Source organism: Danio rerio, chromosome 7, assembly GCF_049306965.1.
Source record: "Danio rerio strain Tuebingen ecotype United States chromosome 7, GRCz12tu, whole genome shotgun sequence".
In the NCBI taxonomy this organism is placed as follows: Eukaryota; Metazoa; Chordata; class Actinopteri; order Cypriniformes; family Danionidae; genus Danio; species Danio rerio.
Genome location: NC_133182.1, coordinates 39569976 through 39594677, shown reverse-complemented (window position 1 = coordinate 39594677; position 24702 = coordinate 39569976). Strand labels below are relative to the sequence as shown.

General features: G+C 34.5%; 2 protein-coding genes across 7 annotated transcripts in view; one reads left to right on the top strand and one right to left on the bottom strand.

Moving 5' to 3' along the window:
* Window positions 1–2629: 2629 nt before the first annotated feature.
* acp2 (acid phosphatase 2, lysosomal) lies at window positions 2630–16855 on the bottom strand. Of its 5 annotated transcripts, none has more exons than XR_012382413.1 (11): window positions 16661–16791; window positions 13463–13558; window positions 10949–11035; window positions 10714–10866; window positions 10428–10526; window positions 9817–9906; window positions 8507–8639; window positions 7539–7627; window positions 6527–6633; window positions 4874–6421; window positions 2630–4393 (listed from the first exon to the last, which is right to left on the bottom strand). XR_012382413.1 is itself a non-coding variant. In XM_073906534.1 (11 exons), exons 3-11 carry the CDS (start codon window positions 11027–11029, stop codon window positions 3317–3319), a joined length of 1059 nt encoding a protein of 352 aa, XP_073762635.1. In that variant the 5' UTR covers window positions 11030–13293; window positions 13358–13558; window positions 16661–16791; the 3' UTR covers window positions 2630–3316. The 5 variants fall into 5 exon arrangements, 3 of the variants coding, with proteins under 3 accessions (XP_073762635.1, XP_073762634.1, NP_001013355.1); XM_073906534.1 differs by having other exon boundaries at window positions 2630–3447; window positions 6246–6421; window positions 10949–13293; window positions 13358–13558; XM_073906533.1 differs by having other exon boundaries at window positions 2630–3973; window positions 6246–6421.
* A 455-nt stretch (window positions 16856–17310) lies between these two features.
* The window catches only part of ambra1a (autophagy/beclin-1 regulator 1a), a 106457-nt gene continuing 99065 nt past the window's right edge, over window positions 17311–24702 (top strand). Inside the window, 6 exon segments of one of the 2 annotated variants that reach the window (NM_001281992.1) lie at window positions 17311–17514; window positions 20526–20758; window positions 22927–22985; window positions 23153–23336; window positions 23452–23624; window positions 24611–24677. In NM_001281992.1, coding sequence (NP_001268921.1) covers window positions 20627–20758; window positions 22927–22985; window positions 23153–23336; window positions 23452–23624; window positions 24611–24677 — 615 coding nt within the window. In that variant the 5' untranslated portion in view covers window positions 17311–17514; window positions 20526–20626. 2 annotated transcript variants of the gene reach the window in all.

Here is a 24702-nt window from a genome sequence, read left to right as displayed (position 1 = left end):
GAACTGTAAGGAGAATAAAGCCACCTCATTCTACAGTACTCAATACACTTCATTTACGCACACATTTACAGTGCAACAGAAGTTATTCTTAAAATGGATGTACATATAGGTTTAGACACAGGGTTTCTGCAGGTTTCATCAAGTCAAATGTAAGACTTTTTTTAAGACCATTATGAATTACATTTTAGACTTAAACAGGATTAAACACTAAGCATTTTTTCTACAAGCCCAGTAATATCATGATGAATCGTGTAATTTTTAGTTTTCTTTCCCTGATTAGAGAATTTAATTTGGGGTTTTTGCTGTAATTACAGATGTTGTGATTTGAATCTCTTTGCAATAAAAAAAAAATTATATAAAAAATAAGGCTTTATTGAGATGTATTGGGATGACACAGTGGCTCTTTGGTTAGCACTGTTGGCTCACAGCAAGAAGGTTGCTGGTTCGAGTCCTGGCTAATCACTTGACATTTCTGTGATGGGTTTGTATGTTCTTCCTGTTGGTGTGGGTTTCCTCCACAGTCCAAAAACATGCCACACAAGTGAATTGAATAAGCTAAATTAGCCATACATGTGTGTAAATGTGTGAGTATGGGTGTTTTCCAGTACTGGGTTGCAGTTGGAAGGGAATCTGCTGTGTAAAACATGCCGGATGAGTTAGTGGTTCATTCCACTGTGACGAACCCTGTTGAATAAAGGGAATAGGCTGTAAGAAAATTAATGAGATGTATTGTTTGGTGATTAGATCCATGTTGGCCCGATTGAGTAGCTTTACAGATTTTTATTTTTCTAAAATTAAGACTGGTTTAAAATTATTTAAGACCTAAAACTAAATATTTCAGTAAATTTAAGACTTTTTAGAACCTGTTTTTGAAATTTAAGACATTTTTAGACTTTTTAAGACCCCGCGAACATCATCAGACAGATAATGGTGGACAGGATTCAAGAACTGTGATGGAGCGAGACTGATAAATCATTCATTGGAACATTTCAGAAACTGAAGATCTTTACCATTTATAAATGAGGCTTCTGGACATTATATAACATGATTATTGAGGGACACTGCCTGTATTCATAGCAGAGGTCAGTAAAGGTTTTTGTTTTTTAGACCTATTGTGCATTTTTGGGTAAAATGCTGATCTGAACATTTATTAGTTGAAGCTCTTTTCTAACACTACAGTAAATACTCTGTGCTAGTACACATGTATTATGATACTCCATTTTGACTGTTAATGAGCTGGTACAAGACTAAAACAGTTGTCCTGTCAAACGCTGTTTAATGAAAATAAAAAGAATAAAGAAATATGAGTTGTCTTCTGTTTTAAATGCACCTCTTGTCAAACCCTCACACTTCCCTCAATAACTAATTACAGCGTTTGTTTTAAATGAATTCAGACAGTGAAACATCCATTTAAAACAAACCAAAAATGAGGCATTAGCACACTATTTTGGACACACTGGAGTTGCTATGCTATGAATAAAGAGGACTTCTCCTGAATCACTGGATCTGAAGGCAGACATCATGGATAGTAATGCAGCAGGTCAATACCATCTATTCCAACCATTAGCCCTGCCGGTAATATGGAGGATTTTAAACATGTGCGACCACGGCAGCAGGGATATAGGTGAAGTGTCTGAATGGTAACAAACTCGACTGATAAAAGACAAAGTCCGTCATTCTCCAATTCTTGTACAGCTCTCCCGACTAAAATGCTTGCTACAAACCAACAGGTTTGATGTATCAGTGACCCAGACAGCATCGCGGAGAAAGCCGAGCAACAAACTCATGGATCATGGAACACATACAAGCCTTTATAAACGGCTACTGCATGCTGTGTCGGCTACTGCGGTTTGGAAAAGTTTTATAATCATCAAGATTTTCTGCAATACGGTTCCTATCTAATGTGTAAGATTTTTATTTTTTGTTTTTTTAGGACAGCAGTATCTCCAACAGAAAAGACGCCAGTTTACATTGTAATCTGTTTTTTTAAACAAAGACAGAAGTCAATAATTCATTTGGGCTGACACGTTTACTGTACTAAAATATTATAAATGTCTCTTAAAATAAGATACATCGTGTTTAAAGGGAAAAAAAGTTTTTGTTTTTTTACCCAAACATTTAAAAAGAATGTATTTTAGAACAGTAATCACGAAACCGTGATATTTTTATCCAAGGTTATCATACCGTCAGAATCTTATATCGGCCCATGCCTAGTCGTATGCTGTCTCACAGCTTGGCAGGTCTGTGGTCTGTCCTTTTTAAGTCTATCATCGGAATGCACGTGCTGGCATGAATAATTGCAGAGTCCTCTCATAGGATAAGAAAACTCAGCTATGAATAAAAAATGAGAAACTGGCGCGTCATCAGCAGATTCGCGCTCTATCACCGATTTCGTTCCTGTTCCAATAATTACTTAAAACCTGGAAGATAAAATTAGCTGCTAAAAAAACTCATAATGATCCGGTTTTCCTCGCAATTAAAGCTGACATGGGCTTACGTTGTTTTAAATGATGCTCAGCACACAAATCTGGTAAAATCTCAAAAAAAAGTACTTGAACCTTTAACTCACTTTATATTAAACATGACACACCTGTTATTACACAGAGAAAAAATGAAACCTCTCCCATAACAGAGTTAAAATCTGACTTTTATTCCTAGAGACTGATGATCATCACGCCAAAACATTCAAATGAAGGAATCTGCAGTGGATTAAAACTATTCAGCTCAACAGAGCTTATCCTGAGAAAGCTGCTCTTCATTTTAGCATGTCGATATTCTGAAATGTACAAAATGATTGTGTGGCTGTAAATCAGGAGACGATCGCATGAACAGAAGGAATGGTAAAGCTCCATGGGTGTTAGGTAAGGCCTCTATGGTATCCAAGAGTCTTTCGTTGGCCTTTCGTCGAGTCTTCAGGTGTGTCATAAGCAGACAAAAAACAAATGTACCAGGAGCACAAACGGGACGCTGACAGTCTTTTTTTTCTTCACAGAGGAGTTTTACTCGATATCTCAAGAGATATTTTGACTTCCTCTATATATTTTGTACATAATCATTTGGTAGAAAACCACAGAGGCACACACACTGAGTCTGTGTTGCATTAATGCTTCTGACGCAAACTCTTAATTCCCTTTTTAGCGTTCTCTAAAATGCTTGAAATTACTAGATGTGGTAAAAACATTTTCGGCAGAATGATCTAATGTGTGGCCCAAGGAAGTTCAAACTGTCTTCAAAGTGCTGGTCTTAGAGCGTGTCCTCACAGGTCCTCTTCGCTGTCCTCTGACAGGTCCTCTTTGCGGAGGAGCTGATATGATTGTCAGGAGTCGCTCTCATTTATGATGTGACTGTAACTCGTCATAGGCTCTTTGTGACGACACAAAACGAGAAGCAGCAGCACAACCAGCAGGAGAAGCAGAACACCACACACAGCTAGCCCGATAATGACCTCTACACACACAGAAACACACATAATCAGAGTTTAAAGTACTTTTAGCCAAGAACCCATTAGTTCATGTAGTTGATCTTGAAAATGAAGGATCTTTAGTAAGAAAATTAGTAAAAGATTTCAGTTTAAATATTTATAATATGGTAAAAATATTTATTTGTACATAAAATAATGATATTAATTATTAAACAGTGGGGCGATGCGGTGGCTTGGCGCAGTAGGTAGTGCTGTCGCGGGTTCGAGCCTCGGCTGGGTCAGTTGGCATTTCTGTGTGGAGTTTGTATGTTCTTTCAGCACTCGTGTGGGTTTCCTCCGAGTGCTCCGGTTTCCCCCACAATTCCAAAGACATGCGGTACAGGTGATTTGGGTAGGCTAAATTGTCTGTAGTGTATGTGTGTGAATAAGTGTGTGTGTGGACGTTTCCCAGCGATGGGTTGCGGCTAGAAGGCCATCCACTGCTTAATAAAATGCTGGATTAGTTGGCGGTTCATTCTGCTGTGGCGACCCCAGATTAATAAAGGGACTAAGCTGAAAACAAAATGAATGAATGAATGATAATGAATAAACAAATTACTGGTAATTAACAAATTAATAATTGAAACAAACAAATACACTCACAACTACCAAGTCAAAACAACTAAATCTGAAAAAGAAAAAATATATACATATAATACATAGTTTATTAATGTATAAATATATATACAATGAGGGAAATAAGTATAGGTCATGTCATGTATTTTCCAGATATTAATATTTTTAAGGGAGCTGTTGATGGAATTCAACCAGTTTTTTTTATAAATAAATACAAACATAAAAAAATTACAAAAAAATCTGAAAAATCTGTTATTTATAATAAAAATGAAATGATGAGAGTAGAATGTACTGAACTACTGAAATGTAGTTAATAATTTCTATAAAGGCTTTTTAGTGATGACAGCTTAAAGACTCCTTTCATATAGAGCAGTGGTTCTCAAAGTGGGGGTCGGGACCCCCCGAGGGGTCGCGGGGCAATGAAGGGGGGGGGGGGGGGGGGGTCGCCTGGTGATTTTTTCAAAAATCTATTTATTTTTATTAAACCATAAGAATTAACATATTTTATCCATAACTATACTGAAAATAAAAATAGTAGTTTATAGTTACTATATACTATATAGTTACTATAGTAGCTTATAGTTACTAGTTCTATTGGATTGCAACCCCTGGGGTAATTACAGTATATTAAAGGCAGCAATAGCGTCAGATGCATTTTGATTTTATAACATCAGGTTATACTTTCTAGCACATTTAAAGCACTGACACGAATTTAATTCGTGTGTCTGCGTCATTGCATGCAAGGTTTCTGTATTTATAACCACCTCAGAGGATATTGGGGGTCGCGAGTCACTGGCATTGTTATTTTGGGGGTCGCGGGCTGAAAAGTTTGGGAACCCCTGATATAGAGAATAAAGTCCCATGAATTGCTCAGGTGTGATTTTTTTTCCTCAGACTTCAACAGCATGTAAAAATCTTGATGGTTCTGCGAGTCTCGTCAATCAAATCTGATCTTTATTTTGTATTTTCTATTGGATTTAATTCAGGTAATTGGTTGGGCCATTCTACAGCTTGATTTTCTTTCTCTGTAACCATTTGACAGTTCCTTTAACTGTGTTTTGGATAATTGTCTTGCTGAAATGTCCACCCTGGTTTCACCTTCATCCTCCTGCTAATGTAGATGTTGGACTGAAGCAGCGGATATTAATTTACAATGACAAAGGGCAAAGTGTTGCTAACGAACTACTGAGAGATTTCAGATGCTGTCTGGGCTTTCACTGCCTTTCTACATCTCCCTTTCTTCATGTGTTCAATCATTTTCCCATGTCATTTTATTACACATAACTTCATTAGTAAACTAATTAGATTTGTTTTCTTTGCATATAAGGATGTCTTGTTGTTACCAACATCTGGTGAAAAGTCAACCGCACCTTTAGAAATATGTTTCCTGAGAAAAATAGTGACATGTTCAATACTTAGGCTGTTTCTTAATTCCAAGAACACAGAGAACGGACTTGTGTTCTTTTGAAGACTGGTCTTGCTAGGTCACCTCGGAAGAACGAACTCGGGAGACTGCGAGGACAAAGAACGCATCCTGTGAGAAATGAGATGCTGCGTTCTACCTGATGGTCACAAGACCCTTACGCATCTTTAACCAAAAAATATTTAAACATTACAGCACTCATACAACGATTTATTGTTTTTCCCCTTTTCACAATATATACTATGCATAAAGACTTTACAAATATACGTTGCACAATACACAAAAAGATTTTAATACCAATTTCAGCAAATAAACACCTTTAATATGTTCATTCCTTTAAGATTTTCATGGTAATGTCTATATTCACCGTTTCATTTAGAGAAACTTCTGAGATTAATAAGTTTAATCTCTGAACTTTAATAATAAACCTATATAAAAATGCTACACTTCCCACCTCCAGTCGCAATGACTTCTGGGACTTCTAGAGCGAGTTCGGGGCTCAAGTCTGCATCAGTGCGTCCTCAATATCAAGAACACATCCGTGAACTTTCACTCGTCCTCTGTTCTTGCGCTCTTGAGTATTGAAACTGAACTTTGGCAGTTGATGATGTTACATGAGAACACGAGGACGCAAGATGGCTGAAGAACGCATTTTGAGAAACAGCCTTATACTCCCCAAAATAAAGACTAATACTGTCAAAAAAAAGCTACAATAGTCAGTAAATCCAATATAGTCGTTTCAAGTTGTAAGCAATAAAAAACGTTTATTAATGCTTATACGTTTACCTGAATCTGTGGATGCTTTGCTCAGCTGACACTCTTTATTCCAGTCCAGTGTAATGACTTCACGAGTGATGTTCACAAAGTCCTGTAGGGGACAGCGCTGAGAACATCCTGGTAAAGACACTGCATACGGAGACACGCTGCTGTCATTGCGATAAAACATCTCCACTGAAAACATCCTGAAAGGTATGAACAGTGGAATGTTTTGGTTGACCAAAGATGTCTTTTAGAGCATGAATTTCTGAAAAAGCTGATAAAGATAATATAGAGCATATATGTTTTACCCATTGTCTTCCTGGTAAAGTTCAATCATATGACATGAGGCATAAGGTGGCTGTACACCATTAAAGACGTTCAGAGCTTCCTGGAGGGCTACAATTGTTGTGTCGTGCTATTGAGAAAAGAGATTGATGAGAGAATATTATATAAACTTTCTTTGTTCAGGATTTAGGAGCTTTAGGCCTTGTTTATACCTGCTATTATTGTGTTAGGAACCATATATGGTAAATTCGCTGACCTCCATTATGATACAATTTCTTTAAGTCATAAAAGCTCAAAAGTCTTGTAATAACCCCCAGTAACACTCAAAAATTTTTCCGATGAGAATTTTAATGAGTGCCCTTTAAAAATGTGGTTTTGTTGATGCCAAGTAAAAAAGAGTAAATAGGATCAGAATTGTTTTGAGATTGTCCAATTTTAACCACTTTCAGAGCAGATGAAACCTGATTTAGTTTTAATGCTTTCAAATATCCATGAAATATTTTTTTTTTTAAACGGACTGTTAATTGTGCCAAACTTGCACAAACAAATCCAGCATTTGCAAGCAAACACAATCTGCTTCGTAAAGGATCACTTGACTTTGCAAATACAAAAAGTTGGTTTGAGTAAAAACTCAATGGTGTTAAGAAATACATGTATTGTGTTTGACATGTATTGTGGGTCTGCATCATATATTTGATCTTTTTATGTTATTCTTAAACATTACAAGTTGTTATGTTAAAGTCAGATTTTAAAATTTGCCATGTGAAACTGTACTGAATTAAAAGCTTCATCTGTTTCTATTGTCTCCTTTTATGTTTATATTCAAATTACTTAACCTTATTTCACAACATTAGATCAAAGGGTTTGAAAATGCCTGTAAAACCCTCCCTCTTAATAAAACTAAACCGTGCAAGTAAACAAAAGAGATGAAATTAAATAGCAGGTGTAAACAAGGATGCATTTCCCTCTTCTATTCATGATCTGATTGACCAAAAGGCATCTTAATCCAAGTGTAAACAGGACCATGTGACTTACAGCAGAGTAAACAATCATCTTGACTTTGTTTTGAGAGTCTGTAGCTGCTGCAATCGAGAGATTCTTGATAATCTGATCTACAAGCAGGCCTGTGAATGAAGAGTACAAGAGCAGTTTTCCGTATTAGTGCATTTGTGTTTTTTAAACTGAATCTAGAATAGAGTTTTACATCATTACATTTACCACCCCCTGTAAAAACGATTGAACATAATTTCAGACAGCAGCCTCTTGCTATTCCCACAACAATGCTTTGCCTATGTGCACATAAGTATCTGTCTGTGTAACTGTGAAAATACTACAATATTTTACTGTTACAGTTTATGTCTGAAAGACTAGAATTCTTAAGTTATGTTGATGATGGTCACAAACAAACAAACAAACAAACAAACAAACAAACTGTTAACAGAAATACTCTAAATGTTTAACTTCATATAAATATTTTCTTTTGGTTATTATTTTATAAATATATTTTATAGTGCTTTGTTTAAAATTTTATATACTGTTTTTTACTGAATATGTTTTTATTATATATTATAATGTTTTATATATATATTAAATCATTGTACTATATTCAAAAACTAAAGTTGCAATATCAGTATCAGCACAAGAAAGCAAAAATAAATAAATAAATAAATAAATAAATAAATAAATAAATAAATAAATAAATAAATAAATAAAACATGCACACATACTCAAATTCAGTTTTACTCAAAACTGATTTAGACTTGATGTTTATAAGTAATGTTGTTTTAAAGTGAATACCACAAACATTTCGGATATTTTTAGTTCTTTTTTCCCTTGAATACTGTTAGATTTTAAAGATCTGTTTTAGAGCAAGAGAAATGAAACATTTTACTTATAATAATGTTTATAAACATTTACTTAATTTTATTTTATTTAGTGGCATTAGTCAATAATAGATCATTGCTGAATGAGAAGCAGATCCCATGAATGAACTAAGCTCTCACCTCCCTGTAGTCTGCACTTTTCCTTTCTCTTGTAGACTCCAAACAAAATCTGAAAACCAAAGTTCTTCAACAGCTTCAGCGTCTGCATGACATCTTGAGTAACCCAATCTGGCGCCTTTTTCCCATGTTGTGCCTGTGAAAAGAGAATGCAGAAAGAGTTGGAGAGATCTGACGGTTTTCTGCCTGAACACTTAGTTCTAAACAATTCTTTGCAACTGATTTGGCTTCTGGCAAAATGGCCATCAATGCAAGACACTTACATCGAAGCATACAGTAAACTGCTTAAAGGGAAAGTTCACCCAAACATTTTTTATTTATTCACACTTAAGTGGTTCGAAATCTTTATGAATTTCTTTCTGTTGAACACAAAACAAAATATTCTGAAGAAAATAGATGTTCATTAATATATTTTAATTATCTTAATAAAACACTACATTTTATATTTATTGCAAAATTTGCATGGTTCAGACATGGAAAGAGTACTGAAAAATCATTCTCAAGTAAAAGTACCATTACTTCATTATGAATGCAGTGCAAGTAGCGTAAAAGTATCTGTTGTAAATATTACTCAAAGTATGAGTAAAACATAGAGCTTTTAAAAGTACTCAGGAATAATAGATAGTAAGTATTATGCTATAAAAAGCTGATGTGCTTACATGTAATCTGTTAATCTGTGCATGTGTGTAAACAGAACATTCTGTAGTACATTTAATTATTTGGTCATGATACAGTCAACATCCATCATACAGTCGACATCCGCAATCATCTCATCAGTGACATGCAGTCTAAACAGTCTCTTGATAATTGCATTTAACAATTTTGGATAACCTTCTTAAGGCACTTTAATTGCTTACTAATAGTTTGTCACATTTATAAATCACCCATGTCTTTTTCAGGTTATTCAGTATGATAAGATTTTTTGTGTGATTTGATTGGGCAAGAATCATAGGACGGACTTTTCTAATCCCCATAGACGGAAAAATAAAGTAGTGATTGCAGGTTGAAGAAAAGTAGTGGAGTAAAATTACCGCTATTGCACTAAAAATGTCCTCAAGGGAAGGTAAAAGTACACATTTTTAAAACTACTTAGTAAATTAAAATTTATGTGAAAAACTACTCAATTACAGTAATTTGAGTATCCGTAATTTATTACTTTACACCACTGGTGTCAAGATGAAACACTCACGAACATTAGAATGTGTTGTAAGCAAAACAATTACTGACAAAAGAAACAACTAATGACTGTGACTGATTGGGTTCTTAATGCTAGACATGGAGTAGTGTGCTCATGAATAGCAGGTGAAACTCACCTCACAGAATAATGTATCATAGACGCTCCAAATATTCTCAATGGAGGCCAACTCCAGCCCTGTTTTATTTTTCACCATCTCTATAAAATCCTGCATGAAATACAATAACCAACATTAAACACATAAAAAAAAAATGTAATTAAGACTCATAAAACATATATATAAATTCATAAATTAAGGTGTTCCTTTTCTCCAACTATATATGCAAATGTGATGTTTTCCTTACAAAATATATTTATGTTCGCAGGGTCAGAAATCTATGGATTTAGTATATTCTTAAAAATAGAATATTTTCGAATCAAAGGGAGGAATAAAAACATTGAACCGAACATAACAAATTGAGAAATGATAAAATTTGCAACAATAAAGAAGTTTTACAGGAAGTGAAGACTCTTCTATTAATATTCCAAACTAAATTTTACAACTACTGATTAAAATAAAAAAAATTGCAAACTAATAAATATTCATAAACCAACTGAACTTTGAGTATTACTGTTTGGCTCCTTCTGTTCTATACTGTGGTACAGTCACTGTAAAAAATTTAAATACTGAAAAGTCCACAGACAGTTGATCTGCTTTTATTAATGAATTTTTGCTGTAGATGGACTCACCTTATAGGTTTCAGTCATGTTGAGAAAAACATCCGTTTTTGCAGTCTCATTCATGAGCTGTTTGTAACGTGGACAGTTTTCTAGTGGGAATGAGAGTAGCTGAAAAGAAAAACAAATACATCAAACCCAAACACGCTGTAGGCAGGCAGGTGATGTATTCAAACACCAAGAGCAATTATTGATGCTGCTGTTGTGCAAATATGACCTCCTCACCAAACAGAGGTCAGGGCCAAGTTACAGTATGCTGCAAAAAAAGAGAAAACAAAGGTTCAGTGTGATGTCTTACCCGCTCTTCTTCACTCGGGATGGTGTGAACTGGTATCGGTTGCCATTTCAGATCTGGGTTAAAGACCTCAGAACCGTTAGGTGGGAACATGCCAGCCAGGTTAGCTTCTGCACTCATCAGAGTCCGGTCAATATCTGTACTTCTAACGTATATCTGCAGCACAAATACAATAAAGACAACTGAAGTCTAGCAAACTCTAAGTTTAGTAAATGGAAAATTTTAAATGGATAGTTACCTCATATCTGTTATAGTCCTCACTCAGGAATCCTGTGTAGCGTTTCTTTAAAAACTGACCCAGTTCAAAGTGCTGCTTCATTCCCTCCTGGAAAATTTAGACGGTCAAGTTACAGTAATAAAAATGTTTTATAAAAGCAATAAAGCACTCAAGTAGACAGTTTTTACAGCTGTATGTGCAACAAATAAGACATTTATCTTAGCAAGGCTGAAACATGCATTAGCAGTTTCCTGATAACCTTGGCACAATCTTTCAACAATTCAACAAACTGCAGCATCATGTTGAAGCTGTGATTAAACAGAAATGCATTCATGTTGAAGAAAAAAAAGAAGAAAAAAAAAACTAACAAATAAAAAAACGGGGATTTGTCCCATACATGAGGTCATTTGTCCTGTTTTGACTGCTATGCCATAATATATAAAAAAATAGCCATGAAAATAACTTATTGAAGAAGGCTTTAGGACCAAGCCGAATAATGTGTTGGCTGCTTTGGTGTGACTTCCTGTTCTACAGTGTCAAATTAGACCTCCCAAATTCTGACTGAGGAAAGCTGAATGTGCTGACCAGTTTGTTAATTGCCTAATAATAGACAATAGGCTACAGTTGTAATTAAAAACTATAACAGATTCTTTTTTTTTCAAAGGATATATGATGTGATAAATTTGTATTTAAAAATAAGTATTGTTTTCAAATTTCTTTGCTCTAAATTTTAAGAAAATGTTTTTCGTACATAAAAACGTGTGGTTGTGATGACTCATAATTAAATAGAAAATAAGGCGAACAATTGCAAAAAGGTCCCCTTTTTGAGAAAAAAGAACCACCTCTCTCTCCATGCTAGCTGCAGGCCTGGCAAGTATAATGAAGTCACATGGGTGTAATGCTTACTACGTTCAAGTTTATACGTCACATGCGGTTCCATCTTCATCCATCCATTCGAATGAAAGCAATAAAACTGTTTAAGAGTTTTAGCAAAATAAACATATAACATACATGCTACAGACTGAAAGGGCTTTTTAATATGCTCCTTTATAAAATTCAAAAACAGACAATCTTGAAGCCACACTATAATATGACAATATATAATTAATTTACTGTTTAATATAAACAAATAAAGCTTTAGAACATAAACTATTCAAGTGTCTGTTTTAAAATGAAAACCAGACTATGTTTATGGACCTAAGAATTTAAGTGAGGTATTTAGACATTCCTTTTTGGGTGTACAGTTAAAGTAAAAAAAATTATTAGCACTCTTTATTAAAAATGTAAATTCTTATAAGAGGGTTTCCCAAGTGTTGTTTAACAGAGTATACAGTTTTAAACACATTTTTAAACTAGCTAAGGTTTAATAACTAATGACTAAATAAGCTTTGCTAACTAATTTCTTTTGTCTTTAGCATAATAATATTATATGATATTTTACAAGATAATCTTCAGTTTAAAGCGCTATGTAAATAAGGCTAACTAGGCAAGTTAGGATAATTAGGGAAGTCATTGGACAACAGTGGTTTGTTCTGTAGCCAAATGAAAAAAAATCTTAAAGGGACTAATAGTATAAATATTGACCGTCATTTTTTTCTAACTGATTTTATTCCAGCCACACACTTTTAGACTTTCCCCAGAAGAAAAAAAAAAAAAAGAAACACTGTAAAACTTTCCCTGGTCTGTTAAACATCACTTGGGAAACATAAAAAAATTCACATTTCACAGGAGGGCTAATAATTATGACTTCAACTGTATGTCATGTTTGGATTCTGGGCGACAGATTGAAAGAGCAGTCTATCATGCCAAATTTACAAAGCAAAGTTGACATAGAAGCACTTCTGAGGTGGCATTAAGGTGTCTTTCACAGAACACTTAACGCTGCACAGAGGTGCTATAAATGCTTTTACACAACAATTACAACCATATGCTTTGACATTAGGGCTACGAGTCAACCTAGACATATTTTAAGCAGCCTTTCAAGAGTTCACACTCAGATATTGTTTGACAAATGTTAGCAGGTTTGGCATGCTGTCCCCGGAGCGAACACTGTGCTCGGAGATAGTTGAGCACAGGGGTAACGCCTGGTCCATAGAGCATGTGAGGGGAGTACGAGATCAGCTTGTTCTCGAGAGCTCCCCATGGTAAAGGAGGAAAGGAGGAGAATGGGTGGATGGGGGATTTCTTTGGAAAACGAAGATAAGGGAGTAGTTCTAGCTAGGCTACTGATATTTTGAATTAATCTGATTGGCTAACTAATGAATGTAGATGGGAGGCCAGCTGCAGTCAATCATATCACTGCTCCTAGCGAAATTAGTTTGTGAAACTACACTTATTCACATTATTTTGATCAGGCACAAAGTGGCCTTTTTAATTGCGCACCAAGAGGTCAAAAATGGAAGAAAAAGAAAACATTTGCACAGATGAAACATTTATGAATATGCATCATGCATACATCTGATAAATTCTGCATAATACTCCCCCAAAAGCATGAAACAAAAACAAAGAGGGTATGGAATGTGTGTTTGTGTATACCTGAGAGAGCTGTCCAAAACCCTGAGGCCAGTCACTCTCCTTGTATGGATCATTTGGATAGGCCTTAATCGGAGATCTGTCACCATGTCGGTAGAGCTGAGGGAGAGGAAGTCAAATTCTTCATGAGTGTGTGTGTTCAGGATAATGAACTACACTGTGCAACAGTGGCTAGATCAGCAAACTGAGCTTGTCATGTGCTCATGCTGACACCCGGACACAAGCCACAGAAGTCTGTAAACACATTCTAATTGGATAAACAGATTCAGTCTATCTCCTTATCTTCATCTCTGGGCTTCACAGAAACCAGCCACGTTTAGAAAGTTTCAGCTCTGAGAGACGGTTACTGCATTATCAGTCTCATGAAGGTTTACAGTGAACACTTTCATTTATAACCATGTTATTCAATCGTGCTTAAAATGACAAGCTCTGGTTTAAACTTCCTCATTTGCAAGGAATCGTGATTAACCAGAACACACTTTAAATGAAACACTATTAAACAGTAGCCAAGTTTCAGTATCTAACATGACTATACTCAAAATGAAAGGACAGTTGAGGTTTTTGTCTGGTAAAGCAGGAATATGAGAAACTAATTACAACAATATACAGGTAAAACATTCACATCTCAAATACAACAGTATAACAACAAAAGTAGATTAAACACATGGAATTATTAAAACAAACAAGATTAATTAACATATATTTAAATTAGGGCTGCAGAATATATTGCTTCAAAAGCAATGGGGCAATGTGATCATTCACAATAATGACATTGCGAGTATACACAATGCTGAGTTTGGATTATAATTGATCATTATAAAAGTGTTTTTGAGGCTTGTGACTGTGTGAGGATTTTAAAAGCATTCGGGCATAAGAAATTGTACCATTTGTAACTTCGAAAAATCAATAATGATTTTTTTTTTTAATTGTTTATAAAACAAAGACTACCCAGTATTTTTTACATTTGATTATTCAATTACTGTATACCTGAATACTGTTTGACTTCTCGGAAAACAATAAAAGCTGTTTATTTAATTGGTATCTTTTTCTTAAATAAATTCATGTATGCTTATAGATTGTTTGTTATATTTTAGGCAAATGCACTCCCCTACAGAATCATACCAATCAATCTAAAATGATAAAATCTTACTAAAAAGTTATGATGAAATCGTTTTCATTCAATCATTTTCTTGTCGGCTTAGTCCCTTTATTAATCCGGGGTCGCCACAGCGGAATGAACCACCAACTTATCCAGCACATTTTTTATGTAGCGGATGCCCTTTTAGCTGCAACCCATCTCTGGGAAACATCCACACACACACACACGCACGCACGCGCGCACACACACACACACACACACACACACACACACACACACACACACACACATACACACAATCACACACACACACACACACACACACACACACACACACACACACCCGACAATTTAGCCTACCCAATTCACCTGAACTGCATGTCTTTGGACTGTAGGGAAAACCGGAGCACCCGGAGGAAACCCACACAAACGCAAAGAGAACATGCAAACTCCTCACAGAAACACCAACTGACCGAGGCTCGAATCAGCGATCCAGCGACCTTCTTGCTATGAGGCAACAGCGCTACCTACTGCGCCACTGCGTGGCCGAAATCGAATTCATAACACAATATATATTGCACACTAAAAAATTTTTTGATTTTTCCAATATCGTGCATATTGTGCTATATAACGTGCTGAGAATGGACTGAGAGATAAAGGTGAAAGAGATTTAAATGTTCATTGAAGTAAGTTTCACATGAAAATAGTTTAGTATTTCTACTTTAATAATTCCTCATTTAATTCAATTTGTTGCTTGCTGTTTCTTTGAGAACAGCAAAAATCATATCAAAGTAACTTTATTTTAAATTTAAAAACTAAGGAAAATTTCATTAAAAACTTGAATTGTAAATTATTAAATTGTTATGGATGTGACATTTTCAGTAAAAACCTAAAACATAAATGCACAGAAAGTATATGTTAAGATTATATTGAAACATCGGTTTATATTTTCCAAAGTAACTCACCACAGAGTTATGGGATCAGAAAAAATAATAATCTGCTAACATGTGTTATATTTTAAATGAGTAAAAATAAACATGTGTTATGGATGTGACCAAAAAGTCTGCGAGTTTACAGTATTCAACATATTTTGTAGAAATTCTGTGACTCAAACTGCACAACCCCAAAGAAACAATGATAATCAATAAAATGAGAGTTGGCTCACTATAGAACAGAAAAGATTGGCTGTATTTTATTTAACATTTTTGCATTTTGAGGAAAAAGCTCCATTATGGATGCGACACCTCTCTGTTATGGATGTGACAGATGTGAAATTGACACATTTGTGACTTTGGTAATCAAATAGAATGGCTTGAAAACACTGACAGATACGTTTTTGAGTATTTTTAGAGTACAGTAAAATACAAGCCTAAGCAAAAAAATAAAAAATAAAAAATCTAGAAAGGGTTTCGCTATTTTCGTGAAACATGGTTGACATTTGCATGGAATTGCTCCATAAATTACCTTGCAGACACTTTTTCTATCTTTATCCATTAACGTTACAAATGGATTCAGTACAAGTTAGCCCTTGGTTTACCAATTCGTTCATATGACAGACATTCTGTAATAGGCTTGCAGTTGCATTACTAATTTCAGAGATCTTTCTCACCTAAAAGCCAAGCAATAATGTTACCCTTACTAAAAAAAATAGGTGACATTTAACCTACAAAGGTGTTTTATTGCTTTGACGAAAATGGGAGGTGAAATGAAGCAAAACAACATGTCATGTGACGGTCTGCTCTTCAGATTGCTCAATCTGTACTTTAATGAGGAATTAATAAAGATCAAGTCGAAAACTACATTTTACCGAAATTACAGAAAATGCGAAAATCTGTAGAAAGCAAAACATTCGAGAGAGAAACACGAATTTAGACATCAACTAACAGGTAATTACAGAAAGGCACACAGCTGAATAACAGAAATATGACACCCCTAAAGAAACACACGAGGCACATAATAAAAGGTCTGACTGAGACTTCGCGTTGTCAATGTTTTTAAAACGAAAGGTTTTGTAAATAGCTTCAGGCCCCGGTTATTCAGTTACTGTCTGTTACATACTTAACGTTTGTTTTTTTAAAGGACAGATGTATTATTAAACTCACCACAGTGACAAACTTTAGCGTCCTCTCTCCACTGGAAAGACTGAAAGCAAAGAGAAAGGCAACAATCACAAAACAGGAATCCATACTTGCGGACGAGCGGATGAGGCACAGTACAGTAACCTCATTGAAAGATCGTTGCCTGGCTGTCGTGGCTGATAAACACAAGACGAGCTGCAAGCTTTTCCGGGTAACGGAGAGCTGCCATTGGTCAATGTGTTCAGCAGCTTCAAAAACACGAGCAGTGATTGGCTCTCACGAACGGAGAAGGACTTGGAGCAAAACAGCAAACAATAGTTGATTGTTTTCTCTTTGTTTAAGGTGCATGACTTCTCCGTCATTTGAAAAAAAAATTCTGAATGAAAATCCCCTCTTTTGTTATTCAATTGGTATATATGTTTGACTTAGTTTATGTGTAATCTAACATTTAGCAAGACTGAATATGTGAATAAAAATTATTTGATCACTTAACTGCCCATGATCAAATATAAATATAGGACAACGGAATGTGAATGTAAATATAACTTGGCTGTTTAGCACAAGATTTCATCTTGACTGGTTCATCTGTGTTTTTTTTTTTGACAGATCAACCTGATTGGCTGGCTCATGAACGATGTTTTCGGTAATTGATTATGAAGGATCTGTGCTCTACTGGCTTTGTCTGGACTCGTTTTGGCAGGACACACACAGCAACAAATCTAAAGTACACACGACCCACTTTTGGGGGAAAATAAAAACATTACAAAAATATTCCTTAAAGAAAATCTGAAATATTGCTAAAGTTTCACCTAACGTACTTCCGCTACTACATATCTACAATTTCATGGATTAAAATCGGACAAAAATAAGAGGAAAAGGTAGGCCGAACCTGAGACCATGAGAGGTGTTGTTTTAAATTTATACTGAACAAAAGACTCCTAATTTAAACACTATGTAATTGTGTGGATTGATACTTTGCCTCGCATGTAAATTAGCTTGCTAACTGCTAAATGTTAAAGCTGTAAAGTTAATTTCTTTATTAAAAAGTAATTATTGTAATTTAACGTTAACGTTATAACCTTCACTAGTTGCTTTATTCTGTGACAATGAATTTACTGTAATGAGTGACACTCCTTTTATTGCAGGTTAAACTTAACTTATATATGTCTAACGTTAGCTGGAGTCAAACATGAGCTATCTTTGACCTGACGTGCTATAGTGTCACAAAACGTGTAAAGCTTTTCCACGTGTTTTAACCCTGTTATTTTGGTAATTGCATTCCTGTAAATAATAACTACGTATTTATAGTAGTCTTTGCATTTTTGATAGTTAAACTATGCATTGTTTACCCATGTAATAGTTTTTGTTTGTTTTATTTTTTAATTTATTAATTTTTATTTACTGCTTAATTCTTTATTAGTAGAACTGAAATGGAAATATGGTTAGCTTTTATTGTAGTTAGACTCGTCATTGTGTATTGTGTATTAGGTATTGAGGTCTCTGTTCAGTTAGATTGTTGTGTGAATATCTTTTAATGTTGTTACTATTTCAATTTTTTAAGTAAAGCATACACTTTAAAAGTATGATTGTGTTCAGTATTATGTTGTTTGAAGAAAAATACACAGTGTTCATTAACTAGAATTAAAAGTAAATTTCAAATGTATTCAATGTTACTTTTGCATAGCTAAAAAATAACAAAAAATAAATTACCATAGTTAACTTGACATACTTTAAGTTGACTTAAAGCCTGTGTGGAAAACCTTATGAAAGAAAAAGTAAACTTTTTGTTTAATTTATGTTTAATTAATGATTTTTTTCTCTGTCAAGGTGTTGGCTATGAAAGATGAAACCTTTATTTTTTTTAAATCTATAAATTAATAAATAAATACACAAATATATAATAAACGAGTAAATGTATATAAAAATCCACAAATTCCTGCATAACTCAATCAGGCAGGTACAAAATTTAATAAATTACACGAATGTTACGGGAATAAGAAAATGGTAAACTGAAAGCTCCACCCCCCGCCCCCTCCCAAATGTTTATTCATTCTTGATTGTAGTTATGTATTTACCTTTCCTCAGTAAACATGCTAATGAGACTGGTTCTGTCAATCATCAGAAAGTGGTCTTCATGCCATTATTGGTTGATCGTTAGAAAACATTTGCTTTTCATTAAAAAAAAAAAAAACTATAATTTTTTTTTACTGGCTTCTGATGATTGACTGCTCTATTAATTATTTATACATTTATTTATGCAGAAAGTTTATATATATACACATTTTTTTTGCTTATTTATTGTTTTATTTATGCATGAATTTATGGATTTATTTACTCATTTATTTGCGTATTTATTTATTGTTTTTGCGTCCTCCATAGTTGACTAATTCATCATAAGACAGGGTTTATACAGTCATGGAAAACCTGGAAAAGTCATGGAATTTTGACATGGCATTTTCCAGGCTTGGAAAAGTTATGAAGATTAGTTTAACAAATATCAGTATACTTAAATTAGGGCTGCGCGATATTGGAACAATCTGACATTACAATATTTTGTATTTCTGTGATATGTTGCGACGAGAATATAATTTCACCAGATGATTTAAAAGTTTTATTTTTGATTGATTGGGGTGGGGGGGGGGGGGGGGGGGGGGGTTGTTAGAGAGTGAATCCCGAATAATATATAACAAATAAATTACAAGCATAGATAAATAAAACATAGTCAAGATAAAAGTGAATTATAGTTTTCAGGTATTCACTATTTCGGTACAGATATTGAATAATTAACACTGCATAGTCTTCGTTCTATATTATTTAATCTTTAATTTAGTTACCAAAAAATTTCTTTTGGCCCGATTTTTAAAAAATTGAAATATTGAAATGTTTAACAGTCACAGGTCTTAAAGGGACAGTTTACTCAAAGATTAAAATGTACTTACTATTTACTCACACTTCAATTGTTTCAATACTATATGAGTTATTAGGTTATATTATTTTTGTCTTTATTTAAAAAAAAGAAAGCTCATAAATGTTTAAAACAAGTGAAGGGTGTAATAAAAATGGTAAGTAATTTTTGAGTGAACGATCTCTTTAAAATGCATACAGATGATAAACTTTTAGTTCATTTTGATTAAACTCTAAATTAAACTATAATCCCATCCCAATATTGCATATCCTGCGATGTGACTATTGTGAATGCACACATTACTTTATCAATGCTAAAACAATATATTGTGCAGCCCTAACTTGAATATAGGATAGTTGTTTTCTTTTCTGTCCTTGGCCAAAATATTGTTCTCACATTGTTAGTGCTGTGCAAGCTTTATCAAAAAAAATCAATAAAAAAACTAATTTAAACAAATTAGTTAGTTGCGTGTTCTATAATATGCTGTTATAAATTTGAACGTTATTGTTTTTCTTATTATTAATCATTTATTTTTAGATATTACATGAAATATTATGTCATGAAAATGTACTTGAAAGTTCTGGAAAAGTCATGAAATTTTAGTAGTAAAAATGCATATGAACCCTAATTAGATGGAAAAGTAGACCAATGCTGATTAATTTTTTCTCACTACTATTTCATGCCCTTTCTATTCATGTGACAACCTGGATACACCATCATTTAGTTCTGTAGTTTTGATTTGATATGCTGTAAAACTATCCTGTCAAACCCTGTAATCTTCTTTGACACCTGTGCCGTTGTGCAGAGATGCTATTCAGAGAAAGTTAATGGTGATGTACAATGCTGGAAGATTTGACATTGCATTTAGATAACTCCTTCCCAAGAATGCAAATGGGAAATTTATAGTCAAATCAAGGTATGTTATGTATATTTGTGCTAAGATTTGTTCAGTTTCTGATGCGTTATAATCTTTTTCTCTCTCAGAATGATGACGTGGTAGCAGCAGAGGTAGTCTTTTGTGTTTGGGCCGGTGGACGGCTCTGGGTCTGGTGTGAGAGAGAGGGAGTGAGGAAGAGTGTTTGGAGATGAAGCTGGGACAGAGGAACTCAGTATGTATCCTGTCCAGTCGAGAGCGGGGAGCACCGGGTCTTGCATCATATAGGGTTCTGCAGCAGCTTGTAGAAGAGAAGACACAGCGAATGAAATGGCAAAGTCAGGTAAATGATTCATCCACACAATTTCTACAGATACCTTGTAGACATTGTACTTGCAATGGTCAGTAAAATGTCTCAGAAGCAATACGCAGCCTTGTATCACTATCACAGTTTGTGAGTTATTTAGTTTTTTATTTGTTTTGGGAATGTTAGAAATGTAAGATATTTATCATTTGAAGTTCTAATAAAACAAAATGATTAGAGGTTTTTTGAGTAAATTCTAAAAATATATAGTCATATAGCATTTATATTTTCCTTTTTTAGTTTTAAGAAATGACCTGGGGCCGCATTTATAAAACTTAGCATAGAAACCTTCCTAAAAGTGAACATACACCATAATAAATTGTAATTTATTTATTAATGATTATGACTCATGTGATGATTTAAAGTGGTCCAATATTAAAGGCCCCGTTTACACTAATACGTTTTGGTTTTAAAACATGGTTTTAGAATGAAAACGATCCGCGTCCACACTGGCGTTTCATCTAGCGTTTCTGAAAAGATCTCCGTCCACACTATATCGCTGAAAATGCACATCAAGTGACCATACACGCACTCTGGCATGCTCTGAAAGCTGCTTTAGTGTATTTTTGCGTCTGAGCTTTAGGCAGTCTGTGGGAGCTCTGAGCGCACATGCCCGGCTGAGAGCAACCGAACGTCAGCCAGTCCATCCCGAAACTGCCGGTGGATCTCATCTCTCTGTAGTTGTAAAATGTGATGTATAATTCATCTTGTGTAGTAGTTCTATATCTAACAAGTCTGTCTTTTGAATCTATTAACCTCTTTGTTCTTGTGTTTTGTAACGTGTTTTGGCTGAGCACAAACATAAGTTAATATACCTATACATTTAGGTAACCATGTACACCGATTGCGAATGTTTGACCAATTTATTTTGCTTTTATTTCCTATATTGTGTAAACTTATTGTACTTTATACTTATTATTATTATTAATATTATTATTGATTATTAAAATTATAGCTTGCTGATTATTATATTCTGCAAAAGATACAGCTATTTCATATTTCACCATGCATTTCCTCTGATAATCTTAATTGTGTGCACATAGTCTGACATTAAGCACATACTAAAACCAGACAGTTAGCTTAATGTGTATATTTTTCAATGAAAATAAACGGAGGCAGTAATTAGGTTCTGTTTCATTATAAATTTGCTTATAATGAAGATGATGGTCAAATAAATATGTACATGATGCTTGAACTTTTTTGGTGTCTGTTATGTTTAAATTGGTAATATAAAAATAAAAAGAGACTATGCTTTATGACATGTTTTCATTTTATTGCTAAGGTATTGAAACGTAGCCAGGGTTATAATTGTACACTGCCATTACATTTGAAGATTTTCTTGACGTGTCCTCACGTCCTCGGAAGTTCGTTATAAACTTGTGAAGTCTGAACTTACAAGGAAAGGATGCAAGTGTGAACTTTGTGTACAGTACTTAATATTAAGGAAAAAGCCCCAATCAGATGCAGCTTCGCCTCCGTTTTCAGATGTCTCCATTTCCCCCCATCCACACTAATAAGCAGTTTTCATTTTAAAATGAAAACTGCCTCTTTGGCGTTTCCAAAATGCTTCATTTTCAGGGCTTGAAAATTCTGGGGTAGTTTGGACGGAAGGCGTAACCATAGCAAAACTTATGCGTTTTAAAACAAAATTGTATTAGTATAAACAAGGCCTAATTTAAACATGTTTACTTACAACTGCTCACAATTTCATGTCAAGTTTGTTTTTATAGATCACAACTTGCATGGGCATAGTTGTATGCATATTCCCACCTGTTTTGTGTGTATGCCACATTTATAAATGAAACCCTTATCAAAAAGACTTGCTTTCATCACGAACCATAATTTTAACTGTAATTAATTTTACAGATAACTGTTAACATCCAAACCAATGCATGATAAACTGCTTATTAAAAGCTCATGCTGCAGCAATAATGTGTGACACTGAGGCTTTCACATGGTTGTGAAAGTGATTCAAGTGATATAGTTCTCTGTGGTTTGGACTTCCCTATTTTTGCAGAATTAAAATGAATATTGAAACTTTATGGTTAGAGATGAAGCCCTGATAATAGTCATTAACTTGGTTGTGATCAGATTTTATTATAGTATGAATGTGACTGAAGGAAATATTTTTTCTTTTGCTACCACAGAAAGTAGAGTTACCAGACAGTCCCCGCTCAACCTTTCTGCTAGCCTTTAGTCCGGACAGGTAAGACCACTTTGATTACACTTTCATACTCAGGCTTGACCAAAGGAATCTACAGTATGTAGATTGATTTGATAAAACTCACCCTCTAATTATGCCTTTTTGATCAGGGCTTGTCATCAAGCTAATAAAGTTTTTTTTTTTTTTTTTTGTCATTTGTGTTTTTCTAGGTCTTTAATGGCTTCCACACATGTGAACCATAACATCTACATCACTGAGGTTAAATCAGGAAAGTGTGTTCATTCATTGGTGGGCCATCGCAGGACACCCTGGTGTCTAACTTTTCACCCTATCATCCCTGGGCTTATTGCTTCTGGCTGCCTGGACGGAGAGGTCAGAATCTGGGACCTACATGTAAGTATTGATTTTACTAATATTGAAGGATTGCTGTTAGTTTGTTTTTAATTCTTTCTCTGTAGATATATTACGGCAACTTTTGCACCAAAATTAAGGTCTTTTTTTGTTCCAGGGTGGCAGTGAAAGCTGGCTTACAGAGAGTAACTCCGCAATCGCATCTCTTGCTTTCCACCCCACGGCTCAGCTGCTGCTCATTGCCACCAACAATGAGGTGCATCTGTGGGACTGGAGTCGGAAAGAGCCCTTCACTGTGGTCAAAACTGCCAGTGAGACAGAGAGAGTCAGGTTTGATGCACTTTATTTTATTCATCTTTAAAAAACGAATGAAGACATTTTTTAAAACATGAGAGACTTTTGTCGCTATATTAATGTCCCCCATTTATGTTTTAAAAACTTTTAACTTCTGTTTGGTCTTTATGAATGCACGCTGATTAATGTTTCAACAAGAATGAAAGCTTAAATCTTCAGAAGACTTGGATTAATCTCTCAATTCATATGGACTGCTTTTATAATCTATTTAAACTTGTTAAAGGAATAATTCAGCCAAAAATTAAAATGTACTAACCCTCAATCGGAATCAGACCTTTATTGCCTGGTATGTTCACACATTCAAGAAATTAGTTTTTGTGACGGAGCTTCTACAGTGCAACAGAATTAGAAAGACGGGATTGTGTATACAGGTATTTTACAGGTATTTTACTATACACAACGGTATATGTGCAGCTGTTCTGTGCAAATTGGCATGTAAAGTATGTTGTTAAACAAGTGTATATGTGTATAAAAAGTGTATAGCTAGTAGTGATGTTTGCTTCACAATTACTATTAGCAAGTACTCATAAGATGGATTACCTGAGGGAAGTGGTTCTGAAAAGTGTTCTTTTTTGTTGAACGACAAAAAAGATATACTGAAGAATTTTAAAGTACGCTATGCATATACATTCATAGTAGGAAAAAACAAATACTATGTAAGTCAATGATCATAGGATTCCAAAATTGTTTATAAATTTTGTGTTCAACTCAAACAGCTTCGGGACAAGTAAAGGCCGAGTAAACAATGACAAAATCTTCAGTTTTGGTTGAACTATCCCATTAAAGCCCCAAATCTTTGGTACATACATATACTTTCAATGGATGAACAGAAATTTCAGTTGTTATAAAACATAGCTTCAGTTGTGTTTCAAAATTTTTTGTGTGAATCTTTAATAATGAACATTTACTGTACAGGCAAGTCCATCTGATGCTTTTATGAGGCTTCTCTGTGTTTTTTGCAGATTGGTGAGATTTGATCCATTGGGTCACTATCTTCTAACTGCCATTGTAAACCCTTCGAACCAACCGGTTAGTCTTTTTGCTGTTGTTTAAG

What these genes read in the sequence shown, in the direction of transcription:
- acp2 (NM_001013337.2), bottom strand. Translation starts at nt 16,744, where the DNA reads ATGGATTCCTGTTTTGTGATTGTTGCCTTTCTCTTTGCTTTCAGTCTT. An exon ending in GTTTTGGACAGCTCTCTCAG is followed by an intron (nt 11,036 to 13,462) that starts GTATACACAAAC and finishes TAAATTTTCCAG; the next exon opens with GAGGGAATGAAGCAGCACTT. An exon ending in CTTTACCAGGAAGACAATGG is followed by an intron (nt 6,422 to 6,526) that starts GTAAAACATATA and finishes CATACCTTTCAG; the next exon opens with GATGTTTTCAGTGGAGATGT.